General features: G+C 33.5%; 1 protein-coding gene across 38 annotated transcripts in view; it reads right to left on the bottom strand.

Annotated features, from left to right (window-relative positions):
* The window catches only part of LOC128246976 (FERM domain-containing protein 5-like), a 256,956-nt gene that overhangs the window by 54,161 nt on the left and 188,912 nt on the right, over positions 1–13,883 (bottom strand). For 17 of the 38 annotated variants that reach the window (XR_016243867.1, XR_016243868.1, XR_016243870.1 and 14 more), the window contains one exon: positions 7,614–7,634. The exons of 13 other annotated variants lie outside the window; for them this stretch is intronic. Coding sequence is in view for 22 of the 25 variants with exons in the window: in XM_089361149.1 (XP_089217275.1) it covers positions 7,614–7,634 (21 nt within the window). In the remaining 3 variants the exon portion in view is untranslated. Of the gene's footprint in view, positions 1–2,338; positions 2,378–7,613; positions 7,635–13,883 lie in introns of all 38 variants that reach the window. 8 more of the 38 variants (XM_089361140.1, XM_089361138.1, XM_089361142.1 and 5 more) reach the window with 1 other exon arrangement.

Raw genomic sequence — 13,883 nt, 5'->3', positions numbered from 1 at the left:
TCAGCAGAATTGGAACCCAGAACATAAAAGTGGATGAAATGCCACACTGCATTTTTCTCCAGGTACTAACGATTCTGTCAGTTTAATAATAACAATGATGATTTCAAATTTTCGCACAAGGCCAGCAACTTCGAGTAGGGATAAGTCGATTACACCAACCCCAGTACTCAAATGGTACTTATTTTATCAAGCCTAGAAGGGTGAAAGGCAAAGTTGACCTCGGTGGCATTTGAACTCAGACCAAAAAAGACAGACGAAATGCCACTAAACATTTTGTCCAATATGCTAACGATTCTGCCTTCATAATAATAATAATAATCCTTATTACTATAGGTACAAGGCCTGAAATTTTGGAGGCGGGGGACGAGTCGATTACAGCGACCCCAGGGTTTCACTGGTACTTAATTTATCGACCTCAAGAGGATGAAAGGCAAAGTTCACCATGGCAGAATTTAATCTCTGAGCGTAAAAACAGATGGAATACCACTAAGTATTTCACCTGGTATGCTAACGACTGCTAACATGCTGCCTGAATAATAATAACAATTGTAATAATAAAAATGTCCTTTAGAGGAAGATTATTATAATTCTTCTGTTTATTCATAACTTCACAATTTCTTGTTGTTTTAATTTAGCTTGGTCTGCATTAATTGATTTAAGGAGAAAAAATAACTTCATTCAAGCAATCAAAACCTTCTGATTTATAGAATACACATATATCTGTACAATGGAACTTTTGAAATACAGTTCATTGTACATAATATATGACTAATGGTCATTTTAACGATTCATCAGGTATGCCATTCAGAAAGTCCCACAGATTGCAGTTTACTCCTAACACTGATGCATCCTCACTGGCTAATGAGGATCATAATTGGTGACTTAAGCTGTCATAAAAAAAAAAAGATGATTTTAGAAAATTAAGTTTCTTAATTAGCCAAGATTAATGTGACCAAAATCAGAAACAGATATATATTTAATGAAAAAGTGTGTTAATAAATAAGAAAAAAAGAACAAAGAAGAGAAAAAGAAAATGACTAGCACAATGTGGGAACTGAACTGCTGTCTCCTGCTTTACTACATTGCCGATATGCTAACAGGATCTTATATTCAATTAAATTTCTAAATTTACAATTTGTGAATTAAAATGTTCAGCTAATTTTATTTAGAAACAAATGAAAAGGCAACAGTTATATATAAACATCCTTTCACAAATTGAGTGATTAATTTCTTTTTTCCTTTTACTTGTTTCAGTCATTAGAGTGTGGCCATGCTGGGGCACCACCTTGAATTTTTAGTCAAATGAATCAACCCCAGTACTTTTTTTTTAAGTCTGGTACTTATTCTATTGGTCTCTTTTGCCAAACTGCTACGTTACAGGGACACATACACCAACACTGGTTGTCAAGTGGTGGTGCGGACAAACACAGACACACACAGATATATAAAGGCTTCTTTCAGTTTCCCTCTACCAAATCCACTCAGAAGGGTTTGGTCTGCCAGAGGCTATAGAAGACACCTACCCAAGGTGCCACACAGTGGGACTGAACCCGAAACCATGTGGTTGGAAAGCTTCTTACCATGAAGCCATGCCTGATTGATTGATTATTTATTATAATAAGATTAGTCAATGTGTGTGTGGTTATTAGCAGAATGACCCACCCAAAATAAAAATTTATTTATAATTGTTGGTTCTAATTCACAGTAAAAAATATCTTTTAATGTAGATAATCTCTTCAAGCTAAATTTTATCAGTTTACATCATTTAATATTTGTTGAATAAAGGTTTAAAGATGGATTTGGATTCAAAGACAAGAAATTCAATTAATGTTAGGTAGAAAAAAAAAAAGAGTTGATTCTTAAACATGAAAAAAAAAAAAATAATGCCAAATAGTAATAAAATAAATAAAACCACTTAACTAAATAAAAATACCAATCAAATCTTAACGTAAATAATAATGATGATGATTTTTAAAAATACAATTATATGCAGTTTAAATGATAAAATAAAGATGAAGCTTGCAAAAGAAATAGATGAAAATATTAAATAAATAAGAGAAAGAGAAAAGCTAATGAAGAAAACTTCAAAGCAAAGACAAAGAAAAAAAAAGTAAAAAGCAGTTAATTCTTATCAACAAATAATAAAACCAGCAGATTCTGAAAGAAATTTCAGAAACTGGCTAATGGTACAAATATTGGCTCCTGGTGTCATGACAGCTACTGACTCGCTAAGTTGCATAGCCACACAGAAAAGTGGTATTAAAAGAAATTTTTATCAAAAATATTTTTTTTTTAATTTCCCAATAACCAGAACCAATGAAAGAAATCCTGATTTTACCATGTCTGTGCCAGTGCACAAATATTTGCTGCCAGTCATCTACAACAGAAAGGTAATTCTAGGTTTAATAAAACAAGAACATTTGTCACTTTTTTTTTTTTTTATTATAAGAAAACAAGAGGAATTTGTCTTTTTTTTTTTTTATTTCTTTTTGTGTTTTCTTTAATCAGAAAAATCTAAATACTGGATGTTGTCGTTTTGACTATTTTGGGACCATAACAATACATACATACACTTACATATGTATTTTTGTATGTATAAAATAAATTATATATATATATATATATATAAGTATATGATTATAAATATATGATTATAATTAAGGGCGTTGGAGGGACAAGGCCAATATGCTAGACATAGATGTCAAATGTCTATGAACCACTCTAAATTTTGTCCTTTTTGCAAAAAAGAGAACAAAATTTAGAGTGGCTTTTAGACATTTGGCATCTACTTCTAGCATATTGGCATTGTTCCTCTAGCACACTTAATTATAATTATATATATAATTATATACTTAAATATTAATTTTACCAACATGGTGCTTATTATACGTTGGCCACTGATATAATCATTTTAATGAGTATATCCTCAATTTACACACACACACATATATATATAAGTTTAGAAGTGCCGATCCTTAACTGTGGTAAGAACCTGTGGAAGAGGTAGACCCAGGAAGTGATGGGATGAGGTGGTGAAGCATTATCTTCGGCTGTTGGGTCTCACGGAGGCAATGACAAATGATCAAGACCTTTGGTAGTTTGCTATGCTTGAGAAGGCTAATCAGGCCAAGTGAAATTGTAGTTGTAGACAGTACTGGGGACACATAAAAGGCACCCACTACACTATTGGAGTGATTAGTATTAGAAAGGGCATCCAGCTGTAGAAACCAAGCCAAATCAGATTGGAGCCCGGTACAGCTCTCTGGCTTACCAGTTCCATTCAAACTGTCAACCTTAGTGGATTTTGAACTCAGAATGTAACCACAGGTAGAATGCTACTAAGCATTTTGTCCAGTATGCTAACGATTCTGCCAGCTTGACACTTTTTTTTAATAATAATAATAATTCTTTCTACTATGGGCACAAGACCTGATATTTTGAGGGAGTGCGTAGATCAATCGCATCAACCCCAATGCTCAAATAGTACTTATTTTACCAAGCCTGAAAGGATGACAGGCAAAGTCAACCTCAGCAGAATCAGAACTTGGAATGTAAGAGAGATGAAATGCTTCGTAGCATTTTGTCTGACATGCAAAGATTCTGCCAGGTCATCACTCCAAGCCATGTGTTGAATGGGATTGTTTGGGGTTTGAATAATTCACCCCCAGAAACACTGGTGTTTTGTTCATCAACCTTAAACAACCCTTATTCAGAAACTTTTTGAGCAAGATGGGCTGCTCAGCCTGAAGAAAATTCTAACTGGGCTCCACCTGCAAAATCATGTGCTGTTTATCTCAATATGGGATCACCAGGTCACACACATATGGTTGTGATGTATATGCCTGGTGTATCCTTATCAGGCAGGTAGTCATGATGGGTATATTGGGCTTCATATATTTGTACCCCTAGTCTCATTTTGATGGCATGTGCTGCTCTAACTCAATAATAATAATATCTATTATTATTACTATTATTAATCATTATTATTATTATTACTATTATTAATCATTATTATTATTATTAATATTTCTTTTATGTGCCATAAGACATTAGATAAAGGGAACATTTTAGGGAGCATTTACAATTTGTGTGAGGCTTTAATAATAATTGCTAATGATAGTGTAAAGGCCCCATATTTTGGGGGGAGAAAAACAGTCAAAAACAACATCAGTCATTGACAAGTACTTATTTTATCAACCCTGGAAGGATGAAAGATGAAAAATGATAAAATTGATGGCATTTTTGCAGGAGTTTATAGTCAGATGTAGTATAACTGGAAAGAAATGTTTGCTCATTAGTAAAAGAATAAAGAATTACAAACAAAATATAATTTTGAAATGTAATGAACTTTGGAAATGTTCTAAGGGAAAGATTTGAAAAAAAAAAAAGAAAAGAAAACCTACTATCAAATTAAAGCTAAAAACATTCTTATTGAAACTTTAAAAAAAAAAACAAAAAAAGCTAACTGAAAATTTTAGTGTAGTTTCACTCCATAAAAAATATACATAAATGAATGAGAAATATATGTAAATGTTGTTAACCATTTGATTAGTTTTGTGTACACATGTGTGTATGTATGTGCATATGTGAATAAAACTTGCAACATTTAAACTAAACTAAAAACAGTGCAATCCAAATATCTGATAGTGAAATATATTCAGTGAAAGTGACAGTTGATTAGTGAGCATTTCATTAGACTATATCAACAATTAACCTCAACTAACATATGTGTTTGTGTGATTTTGTCTACACTAAGTTTCAAAATCAGTGTACTCTCAAGGCATCTTCAGGTCATGTATTTCTACATTCACACGTCTTTTGAATAAGATTTGATTGCATGCACTTGTGTAACATGTAACACATAAAACAAAGGTCTCGTTTTCTATGCAAATAACCTAAATTCTACAGTGGTGAGGAAAGGAGGGATCATATATTCAATCTTTATTCGTAAAGAGCAGAAATGGAGTGGGGTATCTTACAGAAGTCAATTGTTGCTAAGTATAACATATACTAGTTTTTATCTCAAGCCTGCAAATCATATACACTGGATAATTTGATATATATATGTATATATGCATGTGTGTGTGTTGATATATATACTCATCATAATTTTAACATCCACTGTTTTATATATTTTTTCTTTGCTAGTTTCAGCTCGAGAGCTTTGGCCATGTTGGGGCACCACCATTAAAAAGATGCCAGCACATGGCTACAGAGAATCAAACCCTATACTTCTCAGATACAGGCTGAGTACTCTGTATCATTAAGCTGAGCAGCACCTTTATTTATATATATATATATATATATATATATATATATATACTTTATTTAAAAGCAGCAGAAGTATAACAAAAGACTGTTACTCAGAGTTTCACGTTCCCGTTCATCGGACATCTAACAAAACTGTCCGATGAACGGGAAACTCCGAGTAACAGTCTTTTGTTATATTTCTGCTGCTTTTAAATAAAGCATATTACTCTACCTCTGGTATTTTAGTACTCTTTTTCCATCTTGTTGCAAATATATTATGCAAGAAAAATTGTGTATGTGCATGTGTGTGTGTGAATGCACAATGAAGGTGTCTGGTATAGTGATTAGGGTGTTTGGGTCGCAATCATAGTATCATAGGTTCAATTTCTGAACTGGGAGGTGCCTGGTGTTCTTGAACAAGGTACTTCATTTTCATATTGTTCTAGTCTATTTCGTTGAAAAGGATTACCAGCCTAAAGCTGGTGCAGCCTTCCCTTCCTCCCTCCCTCTCTCTCCAGCTGCTACAACCTTGATGTGCCACTAGGTCAATGACTGGATGAGTTAAGAGGGTATTTACGTCTACTTGTGACTACACAGGCACCTAAAACAATTAGAAAAAGCATGGTACATCCTACCAAGCCATACTCATTCCTGGGTGACAGCTAACTTTTTATCTAGCTCTCTGCTTATCTCTATATGTATGTACATATGTATGCCTGTGTTATATTTTTTCTTAACAAATATGAGAAACATTGGTACATACAATAATTCCCAATTTATGGACAAGTTTAGCAGTTTCAACAGAAGCTTGGTTGTTACCGTCAATCCCAGTATATGACTGCTACTTTATTTTATGAAACCCAAAAGGATGATAGGCAAAGTTGACCCTGGTGGAATTTGAACTCAGAATATAAAAAGTCAGAAGAATTACATCAAGACATTTTCTCCAATGATTCTAGCAATCCACTGTCTTCATTGGTATATATAATGGAAGTATTTGGTGTCAGAAGATAGTCAGTGGGTACTTAACTAACACTTGGGCTTGGTTAGTATTTAAAATAATGCAGATGTTACTTGTACTTATCTAATTAACCTTTATTTTTTTTTTTACACTGTGAACCAATGAAAGGCAAAGACAATTTCTGATGAAATATGAATTCATAACACATGAGAAATAAACTAAACACTGCAAAGCACTGAACCATGTTAAAATGGCATTGTAATAGATAATAAAAATGGTAAATAGCCAGAAATGTAACATAGCACCATAGATAGACCAAATAAGAAATTTGCATTATCAAATAGTAAGCTTATTTATCATCAAAGCTGAAGAAGCAAGCAGTGTATGCGTATATACACATAGGTATATTATGTGCGTGTATGTATGCATGTGTGTTTGTGTGTATTTGTAGCTGTGTGTTTTTGCTTGGAAAAGCAATAAAGTGTATAAACTTGTCTGTTAATGAAACAGGTTTGTAAGCAAAATGAAGGGCCTATGCAATAATATAACGAAAAATTAATCCTTTGGGCTAGGAAAGAAAAATTACAAAACAACCCACACTGAAACCAATCCCCCTAAAAAATGATAATAATAATAATAACCCTTTCTACTAAAGGCACAAGGCCTGAAATTTTGGGGGTGGGGATATAGTCGATTACACCGACCCTAGTGTTTGATTTTCTTTGACCCCAAAAGGATGAAAGGCAAAGTCAACCATGGTGGGCTTAAAAATCAGAAAGTAAAGACAGATAAAGACAAACAAAATATCGCTCACCAATTTGTCCAGCATACTAATAGTTCTGCCAGCTCACTACCACCATAATAATCCTTTCTACTATAGGCACAAGGCCTGAAATTTTGGGGCGGGGGCTAAGTTGATTACATCAACCCCCTCGGCAGAATTTGAACTCAGAATGTAAAGACAAACTAAGTGCCACAAAGTGTTTCACCCGGCATGCTAACAATTCTTCCAGCTTACCGGTTTAAAAATAATAATACTAATAATAATTCTGAGAAAGTGATTGCAAAATTTTCATTTCAGTAGAAGAGTACAATCAGAAAGGACAGTATTAACCTTTCTAACAATCATATCTATTAATATGATGAATTACATACACTCACTGAATAATGAATAAAGACAAAAGAAAATTTTTTTTTTTTTTTTGTCTGGAACCACCATGCCCATATAACACACAAAAAAATAACTGCTGGATGTATTTGAAAGCTTAACTTTATTAGTGGGTTTGACAAAATCAAACAATGGGGGAGAATGGTGAACAGTTAAACAGAAATATGCAGAGAGAGAGCACAGCACCACTCCTCATTGCCCTTGTAAAAGCAAGGAGCAACACACTTGACTCACCTTCTTTGGGATTTCCTCATCCTGAAGAAAGAAGAACAAAAATAAAGAAGGTCAAGATTAAACATGTAGAAATAACTTCATTATTAGCAGAGATTGGGGTTTATTGGTTTATAAAAAAATGGCTCACTTGATAAATCTCTGAATTAGTGCATTTTATTTTATTTTTCTGGCAGAGTGAACACATGGTTGTTTTATCATGGAGTGATAAAGATTATGGCTGATGAGAATAAAAATGGTTAAAATATTTGCATCCAATCATTTTTTTTTTTTTTTTTTTTTTATAAAATAATGTGATGAAATACAACAGAATTTGTGATTCGATGAGAGACTGTGAAATATCTGAAATGTTGAAAGTATTAGTGAAAATGATGAATGAATAAAAAAAATGGTAATAAGTGTGTGTGCGTGTGTGTGTGTGTGTGTGTGTGTGTGTGTGTGTGTGTGTGTGTGTGTGTGTGTGTGTGTGTGTGTGTGTGTGTGTGTGTGTATATATATATATATATATATATATACATACACACACGTATATATATACACACACACACACAGACATATATATACACACACACATTCATATGTGTGTGTGTGTGTGTGTGTGTGTGTGTTGCTTTAAGTCAAATGAATGAAGAGATAGCTAGATAGATGTGTATGTACAAAGAAAAAGATTACTAGTAAACAGGCAGTAACTTGAATTGATAAAACTTATATAGTGATATTCAAAATTTGCATAAATTCATATACCATAAAGGCAGAAAGCAATCTAGCATTTTGGGACACCTCTTTGTTCCTCTCAGTTGAAAGGTCAGTCCCAAAACACTGAAGTCCTTTTTCCTCTGTGTTATGTGAATTTACCTAAACTGAAGAATTTGATTCATACAATAATACACACAAATACATGTATACATATGGATTTCATATTAATGGCAATATGATCTGAAGTAAAAGAAACAATAGATGATATCCCTATATCCTTTCTCTGTGTACATTTTGAAAGTGAATATCATGAAAGCAGGGGTCCTCAAACGTTTTTGCATCATGAACCAATTTCATAAAAGAGAATTTTTCCATGAACCAGAGGGTCACACACATAACAAAACACAATAACATAATTTTATTAAAAGCATTGTAGTTTGCTTGAAGCATTGTAATATCAAAGAAGGGAAAAAAAGGGTAAATAGGAAAGCTTCCGACAATACAAGAAGTTTCACAAAACCTTTATATTCCAGGTGCAAAGACCCCATTCTCGGAAGAAAAAAAACTGTCTGGGAAATGTTTAGTTATACAGGTTCTGTTTACCCATTCAGACCCCTCAGCATTATATTAGCAGCAACAGTCAATCTCCAAATATTGGTGTAATTTGGAGAGTGCTGTTGCTAACATAATGCTGAGGATTTAGAATGGATTAACGGAATTTGTATAACTAGACATTTCCCAGACCGTTTTTCTTTCTGAGGATGAGCCTTTGCACCAGAAATATGAAGGTGTTGGGAAACTTTCTGCATTGTCAGAAGCTTTCCTATTATCCCTTTTTTGCCCTTCTTCAATAATTTAATTATTACATATGTAATTTAATAATTACATACATACAAGTGGAAGCTGAAAAGTTCCTGGCTTTAAGGGTATCACAAAAAGCCTGGTTGGAGACCCAACCTTCTGAGCTCTTTTACAAGGCTTAGGAAAACTGAAGGACAGCTGCGATAAGTGTGTGAATCTGAGAGGGGAATATGTTCAATAAAATCATAATTAACTGATCCTCCTGTGCTTCCTTTTACCCAAAGCCAGGAACTTTTCAGCAGCCCTTTGTATAATAATATAATGTAAAAAGACCTTGCGGGTAATGATAAAGAAAATAGAAATAGAATTTTAACATTTATTCTTTCTGTGTGGTTTGGTACCAGATGATCCACAGCCTGGTACTGGTTCAAGGTTTGGTGATTGGGGACCCCTGATGTAACACACTGAGGTATTTAATGGTGATAAAGTTAAATAGTATACAGAATAGAAATTTATCAAACACCTTGGTTACATACAGAAAAGAAGACATGAAAGAAAACAATAAAATCATAGTATGGGGTTGTTGATATTTTTTTTTTCTCATGTAAATATCACAAAGAAAAAGAGGCAATAATACAAATATTGCAGTGTATTTCCATAATGTAGGCATAATGTAGGCAAAAGTATTAAGATAAAAAAACTGATATTCGTCCAACAAAATTCATGAAATATGATGAAATATAGTTGCATATTATTGAACATATATATATGCTATTCTAGAGAATGGTCCTAACTTCTTCAATATGATTTACACACATTGGATATTGTACAAATCATTCAACCATTTACAAATATTGCTTGCTTGCATTGAATTCAGAAGTGGTGAGGGATAATGTGATATTAGGCATTATGAGCATCAATGTCAGACACAAAAAACACTGATGGGGCTTGAACTTAATGCTTCACTTGCCAAACATTAGGGTTAGCAAAGGCTTATCATTCTATCTTCTTCAGTTAAGTAGCATATGTTCTTTAAGCCACTGTAACTCTATAACTTAATTTTATTTTATCTCCAGAAGATAAATCATCAGTCACTTAGCACTAGTAGGATAGGTAATTCAGTAAATGTGTAGCCTAACAAGAAATTCCACCTTAGTTTAAGGTTTGCAACAAGAAAAAATATCCACCTTCATGGATTAAATTATGAATTTACTATTACACTTTTAATGAAAATGATACAGGGTATAATAAACACCATTTTGCTGGTAGAATGGAATAAGATCACCGACAATGCTTGAACAATATTGCCAGTTACACTAAAGTATGCCTACTGATTACTCTTCTCAGTTTTAGATACTATAAATTATTTCTGCTATTTGGTTATCTCCACAAGATAATTTCTCGGTCATGTTGTAAAGGTACCAGCACAGAGTCTAGTCTGTGTTGTGATGTAATGGCTTGTATGCCTCAATGAGCCTGATAGCTATGCCAGCAGAGTGTAAACCTCCCATGCTGGACAAGTCAAGAGATAGAGGCCAGAGGTAAAAAAAAAAAAAGAACAAAAAATGGTCTGTGTAGGGCAAATACTCCTACACAGAAAAAGCAAAGTTATACAGAAATATCAATGACAATTCAAAACTAACAAAACCTGGGAGAGTAAGGCTTTTCCTCGGGGAAACATTTGATGAAGTGCCGTTAAATTTTAAAGGAACACAACATCCTCCAATACACGTCAGGCCCTGACCTGGAACCTATAAAAGGTGGAAGAGCGGTCACACCAACAGTAGCTGAAAGTAGGATACTATAGCAGAATTGAAAAAGCAGGGATCTAGCTTCAGAGAAGCAGAAAAGACAGCTGATGGTCAAGAACAGTGGAGAAAAGTCATCCGTGGCTTATGCTTCACAGGGAACAAAGGGCTTAAGTAAGTATATATATGTAAGACTGGTTGGATCTTTATCTTCTCTGTCTCAAATTGTTGCTTATAATGCTTAATATCATTTTCATTAATTCATATTAATCACATACAATTATTGAGGCAAAAATATAATTTTACAATATGTTTTCCCTACTAAATTTTCCCTTGCATATATACCCTATATTACATTTACCATCATACAATATCATAGTTTATGAAACAATTCCCAATGTCAGAACTCTCTTTCCCTGGAGAATTGATTTTTGCAGTTACAGACGACCATTACTGTCACAAATTTTCTTGAATCATAGAATTTCCATTTCTTTCTTATATACGCATACAACATACCAGTTCTAATCTCAAAAATACATACTTACAACATGTATAATGTTACATTGTAACATAATGCCATATTAATGCAATATAATAATATATGACAATAGCATGACAATGTTATATCACAATGATATATCATTACAATATAACATCATGTCACAAGGTTATAAGCTGCTGGTATCACAATGTCTATACAATGTTTTATATAACTGCCATCTACATCAATTTACAATGTTCCAAACATCATAATAATAATATTCAGATGCAAAACTTTGTTGTCCCTTGATGTCTCTAGCTGAGACTTCAGTGCAACTCACAAATTAAAGCAAATCCAAAACATAATATTAATAAATGTCCTAAAGTGTTATCATGTACATTGTTTTGTTTTTGTATAAAAGATGGGCTACAGCAAATATTCTACTCAATACCACAGATTTACTTGTCAGTTGTTTGACATTAACCAGTGGAGTATGTCCCTTGGTGGCTGATGATGTGCATCTGATCATGAGCAGAAGTAGTAAGGAAGCATCATAGCTATGTGTTGAGAGGAATTTTGTGGGGTTTGGATAATTCACCTTTGGAAACATGGAGGTTTCGTTCAACATCCTTAAACAACTCTTGTTCAGGGACCTTTTGAGCAGGATGGGCTACTTGATCTGAAGAAAATTCTAACTGGGCCCCACCTGCAAGGTGATATGAGACCACCATGTCATGCACATATGGTTGTGATGCATGTGCCTGGTGCACCCTTATCAGATGGGTATACTGGGCTTCATATATTTTACCCCAGTGTCACTTTGATGGCATGCACTGTTCGCTCACTCAGTAATAATAATAACAATCCTTTCTTATTTTGGTACCAGGCCAGCAGTTTTGAGGGATAAGGAACTCAATTAGATCAACTCCAGTGCTCAAACAGTACTTATTTTATTACCCAAAAAGGTGAAAGGCAAAGTTGACCTCAATGGAATTTCAAATCCGTTAAGTATTTTGTCCTAATAATAATAATAATAATAAATAAATAAATAAATACTACATATTTAACAAAATCTTAGTTCTCAGATTCTGGTCTTCTTTCCCAACAATCATCATTCCTGATCATAAATTACACCCAGAGTAAAACAACCAGCTTGCTGTTACTTGAGGTCTCTGAGTAAGACTTGGAACAGCTCATGTAGAACAAAACAATAACAATATGAAAAAAAAAATTACAATAAAATCGATGATATGATGATAATAATAATAATAATGATAATAATGGAATGACATCATACAGTCTGCAAGTGGAAACATAATCACAGTAATGAAGAATTCTTACAGTAGATTTTCATCCATGCATGTACACATATATACAGCAGAAGCACATTCAGGCAAAATTTTACAGAGTTTCAAATTAAAGATAGTAAATAAATGTATGAATAATTAAATGCAAAGCCTTTCCTTAGCTCTTTCTTTTTTTTTTTAAGAGCAAAATATATATACATATGTATGTAATTACTTTAAACATGGGATTTATGAAGAAATACTGCAATAAGCTAGCCAAAAATAAGCATTGTCATTCTTGAAAAGAGGTTTTCGTCGATATAATACAAAGATGGTTATGAATTGCAAGAGGTGTATTGTAGTCTGGTAGACTTTAATTAACTCCAATTAATTTAATGATGACCTTTGTATTTTTCTTTATCCTTTAGTGTTAAAAAGGCAGTAGTTGCAACCCTTTACAGAGCCTCCAAGGGAGAGAAAGAAGATCCTCGAACCGGAAACCTGACTCAAATACTTGCCAGAAACCAAAGTCTGCTAAAAGTACCAAAAATGCTAGGTGGTGCTGTTAAATGAGATGATAGCTTAAATCTACCACCTAAGTAGGCTATGTGGGATTTGAACTGAGAACACAAATACCACAAGGCACTTTGCCAATTTTACACTTCTAGTAGTTACTGCCCACTGAATTGGTACATTTTTTGTTTTTGATCCCAAAAGGATGAAAGGCAAAATTGACTGCAATGGGATATGAAAGGATGTAGGACAAAATCAACCTCAGCAGAATTTGAACTCAAAGCATAAAGAGCCAGAAGAAATACCACTAAGTATTTTGTCCAATGTGCTAACAATTTTTCCAGCTCACCACCTTAATAATTATAATAATCCTTTCTACTGGAGGCACAAGGCCTCAGATTTGTGGGGAGGGGACTAATAATTCTGTCAGCTTGCCACCTTAATAATAATAATAAATTTCTTCATTTGCCACAGCGAACATGTCACTTTTATTTTGACATAATACAAGTATATAAATCATAGAAGGTATTTTCTTTATTGCAATTACAAACGATACAGTCCTTTAGTAGGCAATCATCAACCCTTTTGATACCAACACGCCTGAAACCACCCCTGGTTCTCTAATACAAACTTCCTGTTTTAAAATGATTTAAATTAAAAACCTTCAGTCAAAACATTTTAATTCATGTTCAAAATACCAGCTTAATAATGTTAAAGTTACCTCCCTAAAATTTTCATTATTTTCAAA

Source organism: Octopus bimaculoides, chromosome 12, assembly GCF_046866305.1.
Source record: "Octopus bimaculoides isolate indiv1 chromosome 12, ASM4686630v1, whole genome shotgun sequence".
Lineage (NCBI taxonomy): Eukaryota > Metazoa > Mollusca > Cephalopoda > Octopoda > Octopodidae > Octopus > Octopus bimaculoides.
Note: the sequence above shows the minus strand (reverse complement) of the source record. Positions and strands in the feature narration are given on the sequence as shown.